Raw genomic sequence first — 23,888 nt, forward strand, 5'->3', positions numbered from 1 at the left:
CATCCTGTTTCTGTGGCCAGGGCCGCTAAGAGTAATCTCAGGCCCTGGTCCTGCCCCTTCTAGGATACCCCCAGGCTGTGTACAAAGGACTCTGGGTGCATTACTGCACAGACACCCCAGGCTGCATGTGCAATTTTGTCAAAAGCCGATACTGCACATAAAACCTACTAGGGGTATGAGCAATAGGAAGTTATTGGCCTACATAGTCACTTTTTCCAGCCTTTAAAGAGGCTCACCTGGGTTCATCTACCCCCACCATAATCTGCCAATAGCAGACCACACTCCCACACCATTCTTGACTCTCCTGTGTGTGGCTTATAATATACCATTGTTGACCAATTAAGTATATAAATATCCATATTGGTCCACAAAATCTGCATTTGTGTTCCAAGCATACAATACTGTGCCATTTTATTAGATACACTGACAAGAGAAAAATATTAGGTTAGATTATGGCAGCAATAAATATTATAGATATATTATATACATCTAGCCATATTCCTAAGGTTGAGAACAGTACTGCACACTACCAGCATGCTACAAATGGTTCTGCCGAATAAAGAAATAAATTGATCTGAAAAATAAAACAGCGTTTGTTTTGTTTTTTGTTTATTTAAATTTTTAGTTTTTTTTTAGTTTTTATATATTTCATACAGCCATACACTGTCAAGGATGAGCTGGGAGGAGACACAGGCAGGAAATCAGAGCTGACAGGAAGAAAGGAGAGGAGAGCGAGTGTGAGGTGCTGGCAGCCAGAGGTATGTATGAGGTGCTGGCAGCCAGGGGAAGGAGAGGTCAGATAGCAGAGTCTGCCGAAAAGCGGGTAACCAGACGTTTGCTGGGTCGGTACACAAGCGGGTAGTCAGACGTTTGCCGGGTCAGTACACAAGCGGGTAGTCAGGCATTTGCTGGGTCGGTACACAAATGGGTAGTCAGACGTTTGCCGAATTGGTACATAGGTGGTTAGTCACGGATGCAAGGAAGAGTAGATGGAGCTGAGCAGGCAGAATACTCAAGCATATGTCTGATCCAGTAAGTGCCTATTATAGGCCCAAACAGGAAACAGAAGACAAGATGGTTTCTCTTTGATCCCATACTGGCCATCTTGGAAAAGGGCAAGTATACAAATACAGAGACCTCTAGTGGTGCAAATATCAGAGTAATTCCTTACACTGAGTATACAGAGGAAGAGTGGGATGCCCAAGGTATGAAAAGAGAAGCTTGGTGTAGCTTTGAACAAAAAGGTCTTAGAGCCGGATCAATGCAGAAAATCCACTATCAAGCAGCCTGAAGGACATTAAGTCTCCCGCTATTGGCAAATTGCGTGTGAGCAGAGAGGGACAGCTAGCAAGATCAGGCAGTTACTCCACGACCCAACAGTGGTTGAGACCTTCTTCATCCAAAGGAAAAGAGATAAGTAATAACATGCCAAACATGTGACACCATTAATGCTGCATTAAGAAAAGAACACTATACCTATAATTCTACAAGTTAGACCTCTTTACATAAATCTGCACATATCTCAGAGACTGTGTTACCTGTCAGAGATAAAGACATTACAAGTATCAGTAACGCCCAGTTGATTGTTTGTAACTACAGTGTGTGGTTTATTATCATCACCCCTTTCAGAGTTCTAGGTAAAGGGGTGCTAATAAGTAATAAATTAATCTATATAAATTTAAATCAGAAAAAACAGGTTAGGAACTGGAGCCCTTGCTCTGTTGTACTTTCATTCTAAGATTTAGGACCAGTCAGGATAGAAAAGCAGGGCCGCTTTAAGGCATTAGTGGGTCCAGGGCAAAAGTCACATTAAAAGGTTCCCATACCACTTGGCAAAACAATACTTGATTATGGTTTGGGCCAATTTTTGTTTAGGGTTAAGCTAATGCTAGTACTGTACAAGATTTGTGAAAGTATTTATTAAAAAAAAATATATTTGATATGTTTTTTGTAGTTTAATAAACAACTGACAGCCCTGTGATAGTATGATACGACATGTAGCTCCACAATAACTGGTGAGGTATAGGTAATAAAAATGGACCAATCAACTCACTAACTTCTAACAGACCTCAAAGTCCATTAGAAAACGTCCAGTCCCTAGGGAGTCCTAACAGTGCATGTTTTCCAGGTCACATTTGAAATAATTAGTACCACCTGTGGATCTCTTAAAATGTGTCAGTCAGTAATGAATACACCTGTGCTCCAGCAAGGAGATATGGAAACATGCACTGTTATGGGGTCACTGAGGACTGGATTTGGAAACACTGCCCTAACTCTTAGGGCTAGATTTATTAAACTGCGGGTTTGAAAAAGTGGAGATGTTGCCTATAGCAACCAATCAGATTCTAGCTGTCATTTTGTAGAAAGTACTAAATAAATGAAAGCTAGAATCCGATTGGTTGCTATAGGCAACATCCCCACTCTTTCAAACCCGCAGTTTAGTAAATATACCCCTTAGTCTTTCTTAATTATAATGCACATGAAATATTAATTGATACCCTTGATACTTCCTTGGTATTACAATAAAAATCCACACAAAAACTGTTATGTTTTTTTCATTTGTATTTGATCCACCATAGTCCAATGACACCACAAAAATTTAAAACCATCCCTATCATCTGAGCTGTGATTGGTTGAAAACTTCACTCTGTGAGTTGTGGGAAAATTCAGATGTTTACTTCTTATGTGTAGGAGTGTGGTTCACAGCTTCAATGTTGAAATATTTGCATTTTTCCTATACTACTATTATTTATTTTAAGCTTTCAGCCAATCAGAGTGACTGTCCTGTAAGATCCTCTAAGTCTGCCCAGACCCGGCACACAATATAAGGATGCATTTTTTTTTATACCCTTAGACTAGTGACAGCTCAAGAGTTTTTTTCCCCGACTGAACTAATAAAGTGTGAAGAGCTTCAATTAAAGTATGCTGTGGATTACAGCTGATGAAGACTGAAGGTAACTGTTTCAGTTTAATACGTATTAAATGAAGGTCAGAAAGTACCTTGTGATCTAATAAAGATAATATAAAAGGAAGAAGTTTATTTATTGTAGTTCAACCTAGGCATAGGACACCTTGGTCTCTGCAGCTATTTGTGAAACTACAAGTACCAGCACCAGGGCCTGATCAACCACTAGGATGACCAGGCTGCAGCCTGGGGCGCTGGGTCCCGGGGGGCGCTGCCCTGTGGGTATTTTTAAAAAAAAAAATTTTTTTTCATTTTTTTTTTTTTTTCTTCATTCATTTTTTTTTTTCAGGGTGGGGGAGGGGGGGGGTCGCCGCGGGGGGGTGGAGGGCTCGACAATCAAAAGCAATGGTGGTCAGTGGTTAGCAACACACAGCCAATCGCCAGGCTGCCTGTTGCTGTGCAGCAGACAGGAAGCAGGACGTCTTCCCTTCCTATCTGCTGATCTGAGGAGAGCAGCGACGCTGGCACAACTACAGGTAATTGAAGGGGGGAACTGCCCTGCATATCTATAGGGAGGGGGGGAACTGCCCTGCATATCTATAGGGAGGGGGGGGAACTGCCCTGCATATCTATAGGGAGGGGGGGGAACTGCCCTGCATATCTATAGGGAGGGGGGGGGAACTGCCCTGCATATCTATAGGGAGGGGGGGGAACTGCCCTGCATATCTATAGGGAGGGGGGGGAACTGCCCTGCATATCTATAGGGAGGGGGGGGAACTGCCCTGCATATCTATAGGGAGGGGGGGGGGAACTGCCCTGCATATCTATAGGGAGGGGGGGGAACTGCCCTGCATATCTATAGGGAGGGGGGGAACTGTCCTGCATATCTATAGGGAGGGGGGGAAACTGTCCTGCATATCTATAGGGAGGGGGGGGAACTGCCCTGCATATCTATAGGGAGGGGGGGAAACTGCCCTCATATCTATAGGGAGGGGGGGGAACTGCCCTGCATATCTATAGGGAGGGGTAACTGCCCTGCATATCTATAGGAAGGGGGGGAACTACCCTGCATATCTATAGGGAGGGGGGGGACTGCCCTGCATATCTATAGGGAGGGGGGGAACTGCCCTGCATATCTATAGGGAGGGGGGGGGGACTGCCCTGCATATCTATAGGGAGGGGGGTGGAACTGCCCTGCATATCTATAGGAAGGGGGGGAACTACCCTGCATATCTATAGGGAGGGGGGGGGACTGCCCTGCATATCTATAGGGAGGGGGGGAACTGCCCTGCATATCTATAGGGAGGGGGGGGACTGCCCTGCATTTCTATAGGGAGGGGGGTGGAACTGCCCTGCATATCTATAGGGAGGGGGGAACTGCCCTGCATATCTATAGGGAGGGGGGGAACTGCCCTGCATATCTATAAGGAGGGGGGGAACTGCCCTGCATATCTATAGGGAGGGGGAGAACTGCCCTGCATATCTATAGGGAGGGGGGGGGACTACCCTGCATATCTATAGGGAGGGGGGGAACTACACTGCATATCTATAGAGAGGGGGGGGAACTACCCTGCATATCTATAGGGAGGGGGGGGGACTACCCTGCATATCTATAGGGAGGGAGAGGGGGGACTGTCATGCATATGTATAGGGAGGGAGAGGGGGACTGTCATACAAATCTATAGGGTGGGAGGGGGGGCTGCCATGAAAATCTATAGGGAGGGAGAGAGGTTGATATGTATGAAGGAGGGCAGAGGAGGGGGCTGATATATGTGACTGGGGGAGTTTTGATGTGACGGGGGGGGGATAGCTAGCTAGCAGAGTGGAGGTAAGGAAAATAGCTGCAAGGGGGATGGATGCAGGGTGGGAGGTAAAGAAAATGGCTGCAGCAGGGGTTAAGGAAAATGGCTGTGGGGGGGGTTGTGGTTAAGGAAAATGGCTGCAGGGGGTATTTAAAAAATATAGCAGCTTTGGGGGGCAGAATCTCATGATTGTGTGGTGGTCACATGGGTGGTCTCAGCAATCACTAGAATACTAAATTTTAGTGAGATGGGGCTGGTAGAGGTTTGTATTTGATTGACAACAAATATTCAGATATTGCTTATATATGCCTGTCCAATGGGGTACTTTTAGCTGGCCATAATGGAGTGTTTTGTTTTAACTAAAGGGCCTAATCATTCAGGGTTTGCATTATAATACATTTTTGCATTTTCAAAACAGGACGCCAACTTTCCAGAAGCCAGCGAGAGGATAACAAAGTTGCAAGAGAGAAGAGCAAGAACAGGTAAGAGACAATGGCACAATCTGTCTAAATTTGAATGCTGGAGAATACACCTGAACATTCATATTCAGGAGTGTTCCTATACACCTATATATTCGGAGGAGGGGGGGGGGGGGGCGCTGCGGCCGTATTAGCCTAGGGCGGCCAGAACCCTTAATCAGGCCCTGACCAGCGCCCTGGGACTTCTAGTTCCATAGTAGCTGGAGAGCCATAATTGGTTTAAGCCTATCCCTGTCCCAATAGCATGGGAATGGAGAGATCCCTGGAAGTGGCATTCAATGATAATTCCCCCCCCCCCTTCCAACCCACACAGTGCCCCTTGCCATAGACCGCATTGTCTGTCATTATACTGTGACAACAACAGGGAGAATAATACAAAACTAATTGAGAATAATACAAAACTATAGAGCATGTAGTGTGTGCCAGGTTTTTCTTGACTATGCACAGACTGAGCTTGCTAGTGTTTGTATAGCCACACTGTTGTTTTAGATTGACCGCATTTGGTTCCCCTGAATCATTTTAAAGTATTTCCATGGGACTAATTTAGAAAGTGTCACTGAAAGTGGAGTTGATAATCCAGGTGAAAATCCACTGGAGTCTCTATGGCATGTATTGAATCCTTTTTTAAGATGCCATGCACTGAGCACTTGTTGAGCAAAGAGTATTTTATTATCATTTGTGCTTTTCATGTCCCTAACCCAAAAATACTTAATTTGTTCACTTTGTTGGTGTGAACCAAGTTGGTTTGCTTCAATTGTAATTTAAAATAAAAAATGTTAGATCCATAACCTGAAATTTTTCATGAACTAATCATTTCTATCATTTCTATGCATATAATTTATTTTCTTATGCAGCATTTACAATTATAAGTAAATGCAATATGGCACTTTCTCTTGATACATCATGTTTTTTTTTCCAGACTGTGACTTGCCTGTGCAAATTGTATGCATTCCAGAGTGAATTGCTCAGCACTAATGACACATTAGGATTATGTGTCCCATTAGATTTGATGAGCAGTACTATTCTTTTGACAATATCAAAACATTCATGCTGTTCCTGATTCTCCCTGTACAAGGTAAGTACAGTGCTTGCTGCTCTTTATACCAGCCACCTTTATAACGCCACTCTAATCTATAACCTGATTTATTCTCTAAGCATCAGTATATATTGAAATGTATTAGTTCAATTAAATACCACCTCCTTATTATAAAATGAAAGTAACAGTTTGTCATAAAAAAATATTTTTGTGTTATGTGTGGATGTGTGTTACACTACAAGAAATGTTGGGAGACACTTCCCAACACTGATTCCAAATTGTTTGTATTTCTTTGCAAATCTATCCAATGTATGGTCATCACAGTTGAAGAGAATGCTGTTTTGTCCATAGTTGGCTCACATTAATGTTGCATATACCCCAGCCCATTCCCTGCGAAACATCAACCTGCCAAATGTGCCCCACCAAAAAAAATCACCCCCCACTCAAAGTCACTGCAGTCTCTGCTCCTAGCCATGGCAGTCAATATATTAGCCATACTGACTGCTTAGCATTTTTATAACTACCCCTAAGTATGATGGGATATTAATTGATTAGGAACTGCTCCTGTGCAGAAGCTGTTCTTTTCTTTTTTTTTTTTTTTAAAGTAATTTTTATTAGGGTTTTTTTCAAAACAAAACAATGAGTTTGAAACATACCAAGAGAATGTATAAACATACTGTATACATATGAAACTCAAATGATTACACACAATAGTAAGAAAGATACATTTTCTAAAATCCGGTATGTTATTCATGGAAAAGAAAAATGTTGTTTGTTTTTATTTTTCAGGGGGAGGGGGAAGAACAATGGGGGAAGGAAAGGTTTTAGGGATGGGGAGAGGAACAGGAAAATATTCAACTCATTGTTTTATGCATCAGAATATAGGATAGAGGAGCGTTAACCCGTGTGGTTACACGGAGATCAAATTAGTTTAGGATTTTCTAAAACTTATAAGCGTAGTGATCCTTCTTAAACCTGACGAGGGTACATATCAAAACAACAGAGACTTGTGAAACGGTTGTCAAGGGAGGCTCAGCATCATAGTAACTCGTCCAGGAAGACCATGTGTTTTTGAAATTCACTGGTTTGTCTTTGAGAAGAGCTGTGATGCTTTCCATCCTATAGATTGACCAAACTTTATTGATCGTGGCTGAGAGCGAGGGGGGAGAGGTGTTTTTCCATAGAGCGACAATGAAACATTTAGAGGCATTCAATATATGATTGATAAGTTTTTGTGTGGAGCGACTAGTGCCCGGGAGCCGTCTAGGAAGAAGCGAGTATAGGGGGGATTCGGGCATTTTGAAGCATTTCTTTTCAATATACTTTATATCCCTCCAACCATGGCCTTATCTGTGAGGAGTTTGTATATTTTCCCTGTGTTCACTTGGGTTTCCTCCAGGTGCTCCGGTTTCCTCCCACACTCCCAAAAAACATACAGGTAGGTTAATTGGCTGCTAACAAATTGACCCTAGTCTGTGTGTTTGTGCTAGGAAATTTAGACTGTAAGCCCCAATGGGGCATGGACTGATGTGAGTTCTCTGTACAGCGCTGCAGAATTATTGGCGCCATATAAATAAATGATGATAATAATAATAATATCCCTCATTTACCAAAGTGTTTCCTTTATTTCAGTTGTTACCTTGCGCATCTAGGCTAAGCACACTGGTAGTTGTGTTCATAAGCATAGCACATTCATGTACCTAATCCAGGTGGATTATTTCTCAGTGGATGATGCAGTTTTCATTACATGTTTAGCTAAAAAGAAAAAAAATCTTGAAAATCTTGAAATTCAATTGAAAGTAAATGTCAAAATGCAACTTCTGACAGCATGGAGATAGTACCCAATGCTCTACTTTGTCATTCCATATACTAACTTAACATACAGTTCTGGTTAACATTATTGGCTCCCTGGAATTGTTTGTATAGCCTGTAAATTATGCTCAGAAATAAATGAAAATGTATCAACTTCATATCATCAGAATATTTTAATAAGATGTCCAAAGTTATAACCGTAAAGACATTAATTTTCAACTTACATGTAGTAATGTCAAAGACGAAATATAAAATATGAACTGGACAGTATTAAAGCACCCTTCCTTAATATTTGGTTGCACACCCTTTGGCAACAATGACTGCCTCCAAAAGCTTCTTGTAGCCATGTATAAGCATCTTGCACCTGTCTGCTGGTAGTTTCTTCCACTCTTCCATTGCATTCCTTATTCCAATGGCAGATTTCAGCTCTCTCCAAAGATTTTCAATTGGATTGAGATCAGGACTCAGTGCTGGCCAGTTTAAAAGAGTCCATTTTTTCCTTTTCAACCATTCTATTGTGCTTTTGGAAATGTATTTCAGGTCTTTGTCATGCTGGAGGACCCATGTTCTTCAACCCAAAGCTAATTTTATTACACTAGGGAGCACATTTCGCTCCAAAATTCATCTGTAATTATCTGACTTCGTGATTCCTTCAATATGGTCAAGGCATCCAGTACCGGATGTTACTAGCCATGGCGGTGCACAGCCACTGCGACTTTGTTCAGCTGCGTCCCAGCCATCTCCATGACGACCGGGCGTCCCTTCCGGTATTCGCCCCGGCCGTTGCTAAGGCAACAGTTGGGACGCGTTCTTCTCTAACGCTGGCTCCCGGCATTGGGTGCAGTCGGACGCGTGCGCAACGCTCTTATTTTATTATTTTTTACCTGGGGCATATTACCTCCTCCTGGGCTCCTTGTTCCCATTGGTCAGTCTATGTATTGAAGGCAGGGAGGGATTAGCCTCCCTGCCAGTTATAGCGCTCAGTATCCTGTCTGCTTGCCTGCTCCTGTGCTGTTTGCTAAAATTTTTGGATTGTCTACCATGTTTGATCTTCTGCGTGGAACCTGGACCTTGATTCTTTGATCGTTGCCCTGACCTTTGATTTGTTACCCGGACCGCCTTAGATCGCTGCCAGCCCTGACTATCTGCCTGTACCCGACCACGTATCCTGCCTCAGACCCTAGACCTTTGGCTTGTCCTTTACTCCGCTTGTACATCTCCTGTTATCTCGGGAGGCAGTACGTTCATAAGATTGTACTACTTTGAGTGTAAGTCCTGGGCACATCTGAGTACCTGTGAGCATAACCAGCTCTACAGGAAAGGCGGCTGCTATAGGTGAAGAACTCTTCTAACTGTTCTACAAGCTCATGATAATACTGTAGGCGTAAGATTATAACCGGCCTAAGAAGAGTGGAAAAGCCATTTCCATGGATGAAAGTGGGACAAATGCTTCTCCAGCTCAAGTTTTGGCGGGCCAAATCCAAACTTTATCCCAGATGGTCCAAGGCCTGTCGCATCGGTTGTCTGCACAAGAGGAAGCTGCTAGAGCCTCACAAGCCCAGCAAGCTCCCCTGGCCTCTACTGTGGAACCCAAATTGAAACTGCCAGATCGGTTCTCTGGAGATAGAACCTTATTTTGTAACTTTAAGGAAAGTTGTAAACTTTATTTTCGCCTTAGGCCTCGTTCATCTGGATCGGAGCCTCAAAGGGTAGGCATCATTATTTCCCTTCTGCAGGGTGATCCTCAGTTTTGGGCATTTAGTCTTGCTCCCACAAGCCTTCCTTTACAGTCCGTTGATGCATTCGTTAATGTCATGGGTCTGCTCTATGACGATCCGGACAGAATGGCCTCGGCTGAAGCCCAACTCAGGGCCCTGAAACAGAGCTGTCGCACTGCCGAGGAATATTGTGCAGAGTTCAGGCGCTGGTGCACGGACAGCGAGTGGAATGATCCAGCACTTCGGAGCCAGTTCCGTTTGGGTCTTTCCGAACAGATAAAAGACTCTCTGGTGCAATACCAAATACCAGCTACACTGGAGAATCTACTGCAATTGGTCTCTCTGCACCCACCTTGGCATCAACATCAGTCTATTATCTGCCTATCATCCACAGTCAAACGGTCAGACAGAAAGAGTCAATCAGTCTTTGGAAAATTTCGTTCGATTATACATTTCCAAATTTCATAACAATTGGTCTTCTTTTCTTCCGTGGGCCGAATATGCCTACAATAATTCCTGTCATTCTTCCACCCGCATATCTCCATTCTTTTGCAATTTTGGCTTTCATCCCAGGGCTAATTTCCTTTCTTCAATCAATCCTTCAGGTTCTCCTGGTATACGTCCAACAGTCTCTCGTCTCAGAATTATTTGGGAAAAGGTCCATTCCGCCTTGCTTCAGGCCTCCTCTCGATCAAATTTTTTTGCAGATTGTCATTACAGGAATTGTACTCTTAAAGTAGGCGACAAAGTCTGGCTGTCTACCCAGAATATTAGGCTCAAACAACCCTGCAGGAAATTAGGAAATAGGTTCATTGGACCCTTTTCTACAGTTAAAAAAAGTTAACCCTGTTGCCTTCAGGCTGAAGTTTCCATCTTCATTGAGAATCCCTAATACGTTCCATTGTTCCCTCTTGAAACCTGTTGTCTTGTCCACCAAGTTTGAGACTCATGAACCATCCAAACCTCGACCAGTCAACTTGCATGGTTCTCATGAATTTATTGTGGAGAAGATTCTCGACTCCAAGAAAATCCAGGGACAAACCCATTTCCTGGTACATTGGAAGGGCTACGGCCCAGAAGAACGCTCTTAGGACCCTCAGAAGTGCCTGCACACTGACAAACTCCACAAAGAATTCTTTAAACAATAACCTGGAAAACCTGGATGTCGGGGTTCCTTGACCCCACCTCAAGGGGGGTACTGTTACTAGCCGAGGCGGTGCACAGCCGCTGCGACTCTTTGCTCATCTGCGTCCCAGCTGTCTCAAGAGAGAACGACAGAAGAGGAGCAAGTTAGACGTGCCTCTTTCTTGCTTGCACCTTCTTTCAAGACCCCAATAACTCCGCCCAAGGAGTCCATGCAATTAGGACGTTCTCATTTGACAACTGAAGAAAAAATAGATTTAAACACAATCTTTGTCTGCACTGTGCGGCTCCTGAACATCTAGTACATCAATGTCTTAAGAAACCGGCAAAGCTTAGGAGGCACTGGGGAGACCTTGCTAGGCATATTATCTTGTATCCCAGACAATCAGAACTCTCCATCTTTTTTCATTGATGGTACAATTTAATACCCTTAATGGGGTAATTGACTCCCCTGCTCTTCTAGATTCTGGGACATCAGGGTACTTTGTTTCTACCATATTGATCAAGCAACTGGGCATCTCTGTGTCTCCAATACCCAGACCACTAGCACTGGTAGCTGTTGATGGGAATCTAATTGCTGGAGGTACTGTCTATCGCAAAGCAATCAGCCCAGTGGTCCTAGCATTACCTTGGTGACAATATGCTGGAGTTCTGGTCAAGTAATATTTTGGGTGCCATTCCCACTGTCTAACCAAGGCACTGCCGCCTTTGTCCCTCTCTATCTGTACCACGTGGGTAAAACTTCAATTTCCACCACAATACTGTGAATTTGCTGATGTTTTTGACAAAGGGCAAAGAGAACAACTTCCTCTTCACTGGAAGTGGGACTGAGATATCAACATAATGCCTGGTAAAATTACTCCTAGGGAGCTTGTGTACCCACTGTCATTACCTGAAATGCAGGTTGTGCCCATTGTCTGAATCCAAGACAGGCTAGATGGTCAGTCTTTTTATTTAAAAACAACATTGAGATTACCTTCCACCTTGGTACCTAGGTATTGTGTCTTCCTGCGACATCTGCGCTCAACATAAATCGGTCAATCAAAAAACAGCAGGGCTATTGCAACTATTACCTAGACAGTTGGCCATGGACTCACATATCTGTAAACTTTGTGTTTGAGATCCCATTTTCAGCAGGATGCAATACTATATGGGTTGTGGTAGACCAATTCTCAAAAATGGCCCATTTTGTGCCCCTCAGGGATATACCTTCAGCTGCCTCTCTAGCCAAAGAGATCTTTCAGCTTCATGGATACCCATAAGAGATAATTTAGAACTGAGGTAAACAATTTATATCTAAGTTTTGACGAGCTCTATGCAAAAATATGGGTATTAAGCTCAAATTTACTTCGGTCTGTGTGAAGCCATGCTGATTATTATTATCATAGTAGATTTGTAAGGTGCCACAGTGCTATGCAGCGCTATACAGTAGGGAAAACAGGACATCCATAAAACAAGGACATACAAGGTAGATAAAATAAATGCAGACATGAAAATAAAGGGTATGAAGAGCTCATGAGAGAGCTTATATTCTAAGTGTAAGAGGGCACAGCTGAAACAAGAGGAGAGAGTGGGATTCAGAGTAGAAATTGGGATGGTTGTGAAAGTGCATTAAGGTGAGTAGTATCATTGAGATAAGGTAACCTCTAACATAGAGAGAGGTTTTCAAAGAGCATCTAAAGAATTGAAACCTGTAGGAAAGTTTAATTGGGTATGGTAGGAATATCTATAAATGGGGAGCAGCACAGGAGAAATCATGTAGGAGGGAGTGAGAGGTGGTTACCGGAGATGAGACTAGGCACAGGTCAGAGGTTGATATAAGAGTTCGTGCGGGAGGGAGAGTATTTTGGTACAAGATTTGAGATGTATGAAGGGGTGGGCTTTGTAGGTAGGGTGAGTAATTTGATTTGGATTCTGGAGGATACTAGGGAGTATATCTACTAAACTGCGGGTTTGAAAAAGTGGAGATGTTGCCTATAGCAACCAAGCAAATTCTAGCTGTCATTTTGTAGAATGTACTAAATAAAGGATAACTAGAATGTGATTGGTTACTATAGGCAACATCTCCACTTTTTCAAACCCACAGTTTAGTAGATATAACCCTAGGAGTGAGAGTAGGGATTGCAAAGTGGTGTAGCAAATGTGGAGTGGTTAGTGAAGATCAGTTTTGCAGCAGCAGTCGGATTGAAGTTGGGATACATGGGTGTGGGGAATTCTAGATAGCAGGAGGTTGCAGTAGCCAAGGTGGGAGATGATGAGATAAAGGATAAGAATTTTGGTAGCATGGTGCATGAGAAAATGGTATATTCTGGCAATGTTTTTTAAATTAAAGTCGACAGGACTGGGAGAGAGTCTGGATGTGAAGAATAAAGCTGTGGACAGAGTCAAGTGTGGCACCAAGGCAGCAGGTTTGGGAGACTGAGGAAATTGTGGTGTTATTGATTATAGTGTGGGAGATTTGAGGGGAGTTGGTGACTCTGGGAGGAGAGAAGATGATACGTTCTGTTTTTGACATGTTGCGTTTTAGATAATGGTTGTGAGATTCGATAAAATAGTTGGAGTGGAGGATGTCATAGGTAGAAACAGAGGGGTTCAGTAGGTAGGAAGTGAACCAGGAAAGAACTGTCATGCAGGCCAATGGAGTGAAGGATGTGTTGGAGAAGAGGGTGACCAACAGTGTCAAAGCAGCAGAGAGCAGGAGGATGGAGAAATGACCCTTAGACTTTGCAGCAAGTAGATCATTGATCACTTTTGTAAGAGCAGTTTCAGTGGAATGTTGGGGACGGAAGCTTGATTGCAGACAGTCAAGAATGGAGTGAGAGGAGAGAAAGTGAGACAAGTGGCTATATACCAATCGCTCAAGTAGTTTGCAGGCAAAGGGGAGAAGAGAAATAGGGCGGTACTTGGAGAAAGAGGTTGGATGAAGAGAGTTTCATTAGAATTGGTGAGGGTAGCGCATGTTTACAAGAGGATGGAAATGTGCCAGTGGAGAGAGACAGGTTGAAGAGGTGAGTTAAAGGTGGGCATGCAGTAAGGGAGAGAGAGCAGAGAAGTTGGGAAGGAATAGGTTTGAGGGGAAAGAGTGTAGGGTGAGATGATGAGATGAGTACAGAGACTTTGTCTTCAGTTACTGGAGAGAATGCATTAGGGGTGTAGGATAAGGTGGGTGGAGTGTGTGGAAAATGGCATAAGGAAATATCTTATCGAATGGTGTCAATTTTACCTTTGAAGAAGGTGGCAAAATCAAAGGATGTGAGGGAGGAAGTGCAGGTGGGCAGAGGTGTGAGTTGAAAGTAGCAAAAAGGCGACGTGGGTTAGCAGACTAGGTGGATATTAGAGATTTGAAGTATGTTTTATTGGCAATTGAAAGGGGAGTGCTGTACAATGAGAGGATGAATTTACAATGGAGGAAATTGGTATAGGAACAATTGCAAGTAGCGGGTCTGTTTGGTGTGCCATAGGTGGGATTTGGATCTGTATGTGGTAGCTAGAGCTGCATTGTATTTGTGACTGTAAGAGGCAGTCTGATTAGGAAAGGACAATGCAGTCATAGGATAAAATAATTGTTTAAGTGAAATTGAGAAGTGGATTGGGTTAAGAGTTCTTAGGTTTCGCTTTGTACCTGTGGATTTAGGTGCAGGGGAAGGTCTTGGGGTAAGGTGAGGATGAAGGAAAGAAGGTTGTGGTCGGAGAGTGGGAAGGCTAAGTTGGAGAAACTAGAAGTGGAAGAGAAGTAGGAGGAGAAAGGTTAAGAGTGTCCATCACAGTGGTTGGGAGATGAGGTCCACTGGGAGCAACCAAAGGAGGAAGAAAGTTTAATGGCAGAAGAGACGGTCTCATTACCAATGAAAATATTGAAATCGCCTAATATAGGAGTAGGCAGGTCAACAGATAGGAAATAAGTGAGCCAGGCTGAAAAGTTGTCAAGGAATTGGGAAACTAGACATGGGGGGGGGCGACAAATGACAGCAACTCGATAATGGAGAGGATAAAATAGATGGATACTGTAAACGAGAGGGAGGGTTCAGAGGGTATGATTTGGAAGATGCAGCTTGGAGAAAGTAGAATGCCCACTCCAACACCTTGTCTGTTTCTGGGTCTGGGAGCGTAAATGAAAGAGAGTGCCCCGTAGGAGAATGCTGCAGGGGATGTAGTGTCAGAGTAGATGAGCCAGATTTCTGTAGTGCCAAGGAAGTTGAGAGACTTAGAAATAAATAGAATTGTAATGTTTGTTACAATTTACCAACAAATCTGATTTTCCTTAGTGCACAGGGGAAGAGGAAAAAAGGGTAGTGGAGATGTGTGGATTGGAAGTACGAGGTGGATGTAAAGTTTTGGGGTGGAACGAGAGTGTGAGCAAATAGTGAGGATTGTATGGGGCCCAGAGTTAAGTGAGATGTCACCAGCAGTCACGAGAAGGAGCAGGGTAAGAAAGTCTTATGAGAATTTGTGGTTGTGAGGTTTATTTCTGCTTATGTAGGCTGGCGAGTACAGTAGGTACAGGAAACAAAACAGTTCATGTGTGCAGACTAGTGAGGAGGGAAGTAGTGAAAGAGAAATAATCATAGGGGAGGGAGAAATGGATGCTGGAGAAAGAAGAGAATTTTGGAGAGACATGTGGTGAAAGAGAGAGTGTAAATGGAGTAGGTGCATGATGGAGAGATGTGGATGAATGTGTATTAGCTTAAGTAGGTAATTAGAAAGTGGGAAGGAACAAAATCTTCAAATTGTGCAGGATAATGGAAGAGGTGAAGGATACTTTACTGACCCCTGTCTGAAGTTCATAGAGTAGGCAAGTTTCTGCAATTTTGCATACAGTTGGGTACAGAGGGTCCAGCAGCCAAAAAGAGATGGCAACAGCAATCACAATTGAGCTCAGTGGACAGCAGAACTGATTTTGAAACAGCAATGATAGTTGAGCTCTGTGATTCCAGCAGCTTAACAGAGAAGGTAGTTAAGTAGTTCCTAAAACAGCCTTGTTATTGGTGTGAAATCGAACCGCAGAGCTACTATGACGTTTAACAACAGTATTCAGGAATATCTAATGCTTTATATTTGTGCGAGCTTGGGCTAAGCTAATGTTCAGTTTGCCATACACATGCCACCCACACTGATAAGAATAAACGTGCGAGACCATGGAGATAGGGTATGGTAATACACCAGTAATCTTATTGTAACATCCCTTTGTAGTGCTAGGGCATGTATGTAGGTGTATCAATGCATGTGTCCTGTCTATGGGTGGTCTGAACGTTCTCTCTTCATTAGTAGTGCAGTGCTCCACCTTAGTCAAATCACACCAGCGTTCTCATTAATTAGTGTCCTGACTTAGTCTCACTCTAGTGTTGCTTAAGAAACCCTCTGTCCCCCTTTTCGGGACCACAGGCACACACACAAAATCATATCACACTGAACTGAATTTAAAATTTTATATAAAAATAGATTTTTATAGTATATAGTGTGAACAATACAATCACCTAAAGTTAACAAAAAGCATACTACAACATTTGATATCATAACACCAAAAACAAATCTCTCTGACCTATTATAAAGTAGAGGTATCTCTATTACCAATTATATATTACTTGCTAGACTAAAATATTGATAACAATCCAGTGTCAGACTGGGGCATGACGGGCCCACCGGGGAAAACCAATGACTGGGGCCCACCTAATACCATGTAGCGCTGCAAAGGGGGTGTTGGGGAGCCAGGTGCACTTAAGACATTTATTATCATTTTAGACTAATACACAGGCAAAACTGTGTGCACTACTGTTAGATGCAAGCAGTTCTGCCTTCACGAGCAGTACAGTGTGAAGCAGTACATACCTCCCAACTGCCCTTGTAGTCAGACCAAATCCTGACTAAGCGTGACAGTCACCCAAATTCCGGACTGCCCCACCAGATTCAGGTCAGTTGGCAGACTATCCTGCTCTCTCCTACCTGACTTGTCACTTTCACCACCTGTGGCTGCTGGTGTTTTTAGATCAACTGCTGATTGTCTGGATCCTTGGAAGCCCTATTGGGGGAAAAAAATGGGTACATGAAATTTAGAAAACTCCAACCATCCCCGCCATTAAATCAACAGCACCTACATTGAATAATTAGGCCTCTCTCCAGCCCCAACGTTAAAGTAATAGTACTCACATTTGATAAATAGATCTATTTCCCTCCAATCGACCCCAACATTAAATTTATAATATTCCCATTTAATAAATAAACCTATTACCCTCTCCCCACACTCAGCCCTACATTCAATTATAGACCCAAACCACCCCAGCATTAAATTAAAGGTCCCATCACCCCATCTTAATTTAATAGGCTCCACCAATAAATTAAATTGCCCCACTATCATCCCACAAATAAAATAGCATCCATTAAATAATTACCCCCCACCTAAACTCCACCATTACATTAATAGCCTACATTCCACCCATGTACTATTAAGACTGCCCCCCATTCCCTCACATATTAAAGCAGCCCCCCTCCCTATAGTTTTCTCTGTGCAGACCCCCCTCCCTATAGTGTTCTCTGTGCAGAACCCCTTCCTATAGTTTAGGATAGGCAGCCCCCCTCCCTATTGTTTAGCATAGGCGGCCCCCCTCCCTATAGTTTAGCATAGGTAGCCCGCCCCTCCCTATAGTTTAGCATAGGCAGCCCCCCTCCCTATAGTTTAGTATAGAAAGGCAGCCCCACTATAGTTTAGTTTAGATAGGCAGCCCCCCTCTGCCACATAGTATTGCCACCAAAGCAATATTATGCCACACAGTAGTGCCCCCAAACAATATTATGCCACACAGTAGTGCCCCCAAACAATGTTATACCACACAGTAGTGCCCCCAACTCACATTATACATGAGAAAGTCCACCAAGCAGGATCTACGTGTAGTAGCCCAAATTTTAGGCATATCAGAGGGGAGTAAATCTTGATAAAGAAATCTAATTCTGAATTTCTGCCTCTTAGAGAAATGTAAAAGATCATCTAAGATACTAGATGTGGGGAGAAATAGTTTATTATCTGTGTGCACCATGATGTAATGACGTAACTGTAAATACATAAAGAAATGGGTATTATGTAGGTTACATCTTTCTTAAAGTTGTTGAAAAGTGAGCAGGGTGCCTCCAGGATCGAATACATCTTTTATTGAAGCAATACCTTTGGTTCTCCAGGTGGAGATTCCAGTATTATCTAGGCCTGGGGAAATGCAGTATTACCCCAAATAGTAATATAGTGTGTAGTAGATCGAGGATGTTTTATGCGCTTCGTTATGATATTCCAGGCCTTATAGGTATCTGAAAATAAAATGTTTTGCATTATTTTTTCTGTAATAAATTTTTTCGGAAGGTGAAGGAGTGCTGCCAATGAATATGGATGTACTAGTTCGGTTTCCAAAGACAAATTAATGAAGTATTCTAGCCTTAACAGCCATCCCACAGTGTAACAGAAAAGAGCGGAGAGCATAAATGCCATTACATCCGGGAAACCAATTTCACGTCTTTGTTTATTTTGTCTAAGTTTAGCGTTGTGAATCCTTGGACGTTTACCTCCACATAGAAAGGAAGTGAAAAGTTTGGTGCACTTATGTATATCAGTTCTAGTAATACAGAGAGGGAGCATCTGCATCGGATATGTAAGCTTGGGAAAAATGACAGACTTAATCACCGCACTTCTACCAAGTAACGATAGAGGAAGATTTTTCCAATTATCTAGCATAAATTAAATTTTTCTGATGATGGGAAGAAAATTGAATTTATAGAGATTACTTAGGAAAGAGGGGATATATATGCCTTATTTTTTTAATTTTTGTGTTACTAAATGGAAATTTGAGATGGCTTTAACTTGGTCTGGGTTCATTATAGTATTCGAAATAGGGAGGGTCTCAGATTTTTGAAAGTTGATTTTATAGCCTGCATAGGAGCCATAGTTCTCGATTATCTCAACAATTGTGGGGATAGATTTTTCAGGATGTGTAACCATTAATAGCATATCATCAGCGAATAACGCTAATTTGCATTTTTCTAAACAGACTTGTATGTCTGAGTAATTAGGGTTTTCCATGAGGATTATAGCCAATTGTTCTAATGTTATTGCAAAGAGGAGTGGGGACAGAGGACATCCCTGGCGCGTGCCTCGTTGAATTTTAAATGGAGGTGATATATGACCATTTGCGATTATTTCTGTCTGGGGGTCATGGTATAATGTTTGTATGGTCAGTATAAAAGCTTCTTGAAAACCAAATCTTCTCAAAGATTCATATTAGTGGTCCCATGTCACTAAGTCAAAAGCATTTTCCACATCCAGCGAAAAGAGGAGACTGACCTCTGGGGGTTGGATATGTTGTATGTGTGTTAAGACCGTCAGAATTTTGTGTATGTTTGTGACAGAGTTGTGGCCCCAAATAAAACCCAATTGTTCTGTGTGTATAATGGAGGGTAAAACAAATTTTAGTCTCTCTGCTAGGATTTTAGTTAGAATTTTATAGTCAATGTTTAGCAGGGATATTGGTCTATAGGACCCCGGGTCGTCTAGCTGTCTGTCTTGTTTGGGTAAAACCCTAAGAATAGCTGAGATGTAATGAACGAGATTTAATAGCTTGGTTGAAAAAAATTACATAGTGTCAATCTAAGACCATCGAGAGTGATGTCAATAATTACATAACGTCCTTTGATGTCCTTGATCTGACATAAGGGATACCTTTTCTTAGCAGAATCGCCACTCCGCATGACTTAGAGGTGAAAGAGGCGTAAGCAATTATTTTGTACTGTAAAAGATTAAGTTTGTCGTGTTCGTTATCTACTAGGTGTGTCTCCTGGAGTAGGGCGACATCCACTCTCTGTTTTTTCAGATAAGTAAGGAGTTTTTTCCGTTTCGCAGGGGAGTGGATGTCACCCACATTCCACGAGCATATTTTCAATCTATTCACAGAGGAAACAGACATATTCTAACTGGTTATAGTTAAGCAAATCATAAAATTTACAGAGTATGATATTATATCTCATACAATCAAAAGGTATCCCTCCCCCCCACATATATGAAAAGGAAAGCTGTTTTACAGAAGACTCCACGGCCGCCTGCCAGCCAATAATACAAATAAACAATAATAACCACAAAATAACAAAGGAAACAAGCTCCTTAAGCATTTTCGCTTAACTTAAAGTATCAGACCCAGTAACTGGGTAAGAAACCTTTTGGTCTAAAAAGACATTCAACCCCCTTTAGGGTCCCAGCGGTATTTGAACATTACAATTTAGAACAGATTTATAATTAACGTGTTAAACTTCACAAGTAAAATTAGCTTTTCTAGTGTTATCATTTTTAGAAATAAGAAAATGAAGATGAGGAATATGATAACATTTTCTCATCATATAACAGGAGATTCAGATCAGATTTCAAAAAATATAGTGGATTTAATCAATTCATGACTCTTTACAGTGTCATTTGGGAGTCTAGCACATTTACGTGAAAGAGATAGACAATACCATAAGATGTCTAGAGGGGAATGCAATAGGCTTTCTTTCTGTGCTTGAAAAATCCATCTGTGGAAGAAGCAAAGAGTGGAAAGAGAAGAAACCAGGCTAGAAAGATAGAGAAAAGGAAGGTGATCAAGAGATGTCTAGATCTTAGTAGAAATAGGACAAGTAAAGAGAGAAAAAAAAAAGAAAATTTCAAGTATAATTGGCGTCATGTAATTCTGATCAAGTGGTAGGATTTATGGTACAATCCTGTAGCTCTGCCTCTCCTTCCTTCAAGAACTTCTGGGCATCTGCAACAGAGGTGAAGTCCTGGAAAACATTACCGGAGAACAGGCATAGTCCGGCTGGGTAAATCAGTGCGAATTTTCTTTTCCGTTGTATCAAAGAAGAGCATAAGGGAGAAAAGTCTTTACGTGCCTTTGAGACTTCTGCAGAAAAGTCTTGAAAAAGATATAGGTGTTTTCCTTCCCAAGAGATGCTATCTTTTCTTTTATAGGCTGCCCATAATTCAGCTTTTTGGACATAATTGAGGCATTTGAAAATTACTGCCGTTGGGCGTGTAGAAGTATCTTCTCTTGATGGGCCCAACATGTGAACCCCAACCTGTGACCCTTTTAAAAAGTCAAGTGGAGCTTATTCTTAAAAGCCCAGGAACATAAACTTTGGTGGATGCGGTGAAGGAAGTCGGATTTTAAATTAAAGTCGAGCTCATATTTACCTACTGCGTATTAGCCCGGTGCGGTAGGGGCACTACAAGCATATTATCCTAGGGCGGCCTGTATCTATTATAAATAACACAAGACCTAGGAGCCATGAACTGCACACAATAACATATGCCTAGGCCTAGCCTCTTAATTAGGCTTTTTCAATGACAAAATCTAATTAATCAAGGCACGTATCTGCTGATTTTGAGTGTATCATATGCAATATCACTCTGCGCCTACACACAAACCGGACCATACGCCATCAAATGCGGCCCTGTCCGCTTCATCTTTGAGCGCAAAGGACACTTACTGCAACCTACAATTTCAGGGAGCGAACAGGGCGGGGAAGGGGCGTTTTGCCATGGACAATTTACAGTAAGGATGTGCCAAGCTCAAGAGCACGCAGCCACTTCTGAATCAAGCTCTGGGTATTGCAAAGTTACTTGTTTTTCTGCTGTAACTCCTGCTGTATCTAGTCTAAGTCCTGAATACTAATGATGACAATCTTATATGCATGCTATAGCATGTGTGCAAACAGGAGCAACTATATAAATGTATTTCTATGTTTAGTGGACATTAAGGACATTCTAATAAATGTATTTCATGGGGGGGATTTTTTTCATTCTTTACTGTTTTATTATTCATGTCTATGGGCCTGATTCATTACCGATTTTATCTTGTGCGGAAGTTGCAATGAGTATTATAAGAAATTCACAATTCAACAAGGAACAAGTAGTGCGTTAATGCATTAGCATTTATAGAGGCATATTCAATTCAGATTTGCAGCCGCATGGGTCCCTATACCGCAACATCGTGGATTTCTATGCGCAGCCCATAGGGGTGTGCACAGAAATCCGCGATATTGCGCTACCGTAATGACGCTTTATATGCGCAGCTGCGCGGAATCGCGGCCGCAAATCAGAATTGAATATGCCCCCTAGAATTAGATTACCTTGGACAAATGATTTTAAAGTGTTACTTGGTTAAATTAACACACCTTTTTAATCACCGACATTAAAGATCCTATAATGTGTTTGTATGTGTTTGAGTTGAACTGAGCGCATGTGGATGCAAATGCATCTAATTTGCTATTATAAATAAACATGCATATAAATATTAAAATTAATATATGCTAAAACTTTGTATCTTGACCGTACTCTTCCATAATCAATACATAGGAGAGTACATACAAACTCCACACAGAGAAAGGACATGAGTCAGGAATCGAACTCATGACATGTATAAATAAATGATGATGATGATGATGACGACTCCATTGTTGGAAGGTGGATTGGCTAACCACTAAGTCAACGTTCATTTAGAAAAATAAATACATTCTATAGACTAGAGCGAGATGCTAAACAATACAGCATGCATGCTACAGATGTAAGAGCTAGATAATAGTACTCAAGAATAAAAACAACACAACGTAAATAAACGAAATAAAGTATAAAAATAAAGTATAAAATTAAGATGTAACTGCCAGAAAAAGCAGACAGTAATTTACTTATGGTTTTAAATGTGTCTGTGATTTAAAACATAACTTGGTGAATTGATTTTGATAAGGTTCAAAGTAACACATTTATTGGGCCATAATTTGCATCATGAATCTGGTCCTCCTATTCTCACAAACTTTATGAAAACTTAAATTTTAGGCAACACAGAGGGTATAGTGGTGTTAATGACAGTGCGTGAGATTGGAGGACTCGTTGTTGACTCTGGCATGAAGGACAATAATGAGCTCTGTATAGAACATGATTTAGTTAAGCTATCTGTGTGACATCCATGGGTTGAATGCAGAAAGACTGTGGTTTTAAACAGATAGTGCTGAAAGAAACAGGTCACAGAAAGCAATGTACATTTGGGTGTCCTCAGCGTAGAGGTGGTATTAGAAGCCAAATGTCCAAATTAGTACCCCAAGACAAGAGATGTACAATATCAAAGTACAACATTTAGAAAAAAAATGAGCCTTGTGAGACCTCAATAAAGAGTGAGAGTGGAAGGAAGAATGTGTCAGAGGTGAGAACACTACAGGAGAGGTTAGAGAGGTAGGAAGTGACCCAGGAGAGATCTGTGTCTAGATGGACAATGGAGTGAAGGATGTGTAGGAGAAAAGGGTGTTCAACAGTGTCCAAAGTAGCAGAGAGTTACAGGAGAATGCGCATTGGAAAAAAAAAGTATTAATATTTATTTATAAACACAATTTCAGTAATCAAATGAAACACTAAATAAAAACAAACTGAAAATACAAACTCCTTTGTAAAAAAAAAAAATTACAAATATCAAATACAAACACATGCATGCTGGTTTTATCCCATTGGTTAGAGGTGTTGCAAGGCAAGTTATGCTGGGATCCATCGTGGCTTTTTGTTTGGTATACATACATGGACATTTATATTGCCGCGCAGCTGGTACCACATACAATATGGGATATACCGAGCGCGGGCTTATTGCCAAGCAGCTAGTACCATATATAATGTGGGATATACCGAGCGCAGGCTTGTTTTTTCTCTGGTTTCATCTTCTTTATCTGTTTACACTATTAGAGGAAAAGCGATCAACCTTAGGCCATTTTGAAACAAAATATTACTGGACAGTGTGTACTTTTGTACACACCTGTACTTGCAAGCTGTAAAATCTACAATTTCTGATGCATTAACTGTAACACAGGTCCCCCAATAACCTAAAAGGAATGACATTGTTAACTGTAGATACTTACATGCTGCAAAAGGCAACTCCTTCATGTGTTGATCTTCCTCCATGAAATGATCATTGCCACACCTCCTTTGTGCTCCAGCTGGGCCATAAGGTCTGTTGG

The 23,888-nt window shown here is 41.8% G+C and overlaps 1 protein-coding gene across 1 annotated transcript in view; it reads left to right on the plus strand.

Annotated features, from left to right (window-relative positions):
* Nucleotides 1–2,830: 2,830 nt before the first annotated feature.
* Nucleotides 2,831–23,888, plus strand: part of LOC142157795 (glyoxylate/hydroxypyruvate reductase B-like) — a 40,453-nt gene continuing 19,395 nt past the window's right edge. Inside the window, exons 1-2 of the mRNA XM_075211335.1 lie at nucleotides 2,831–2,954; nucleotides 6,106–6,261. Of these exons, the coding sequence (XP_075067436.1) occupies nucleotides 6,177–6,261 (85 nt within the window). The 5' untranslated portion in view covers nucleotides 2,831–2,954; nucleotides 6,106–6,176. The remainder of the gene's footprint in view (nucleotides 2,955–6,105; nucleotides 6,262–23,888) is intronic.

Source organism: Mixophyes fleayi, chromosome 5 (genome assembly GCF_038048845.1).
Source record: "Mixophyes fleayi isolate aMixFle1 chromosome 5, aMixFle1.hap1, whole genome shotgun sequence".
Lineage (NCBI taxonomy): Eukaryota > Metazoa > Chordata > Amphibia > Anura > Limnodynastidae > Mixophyes > Mixophyes fleayi.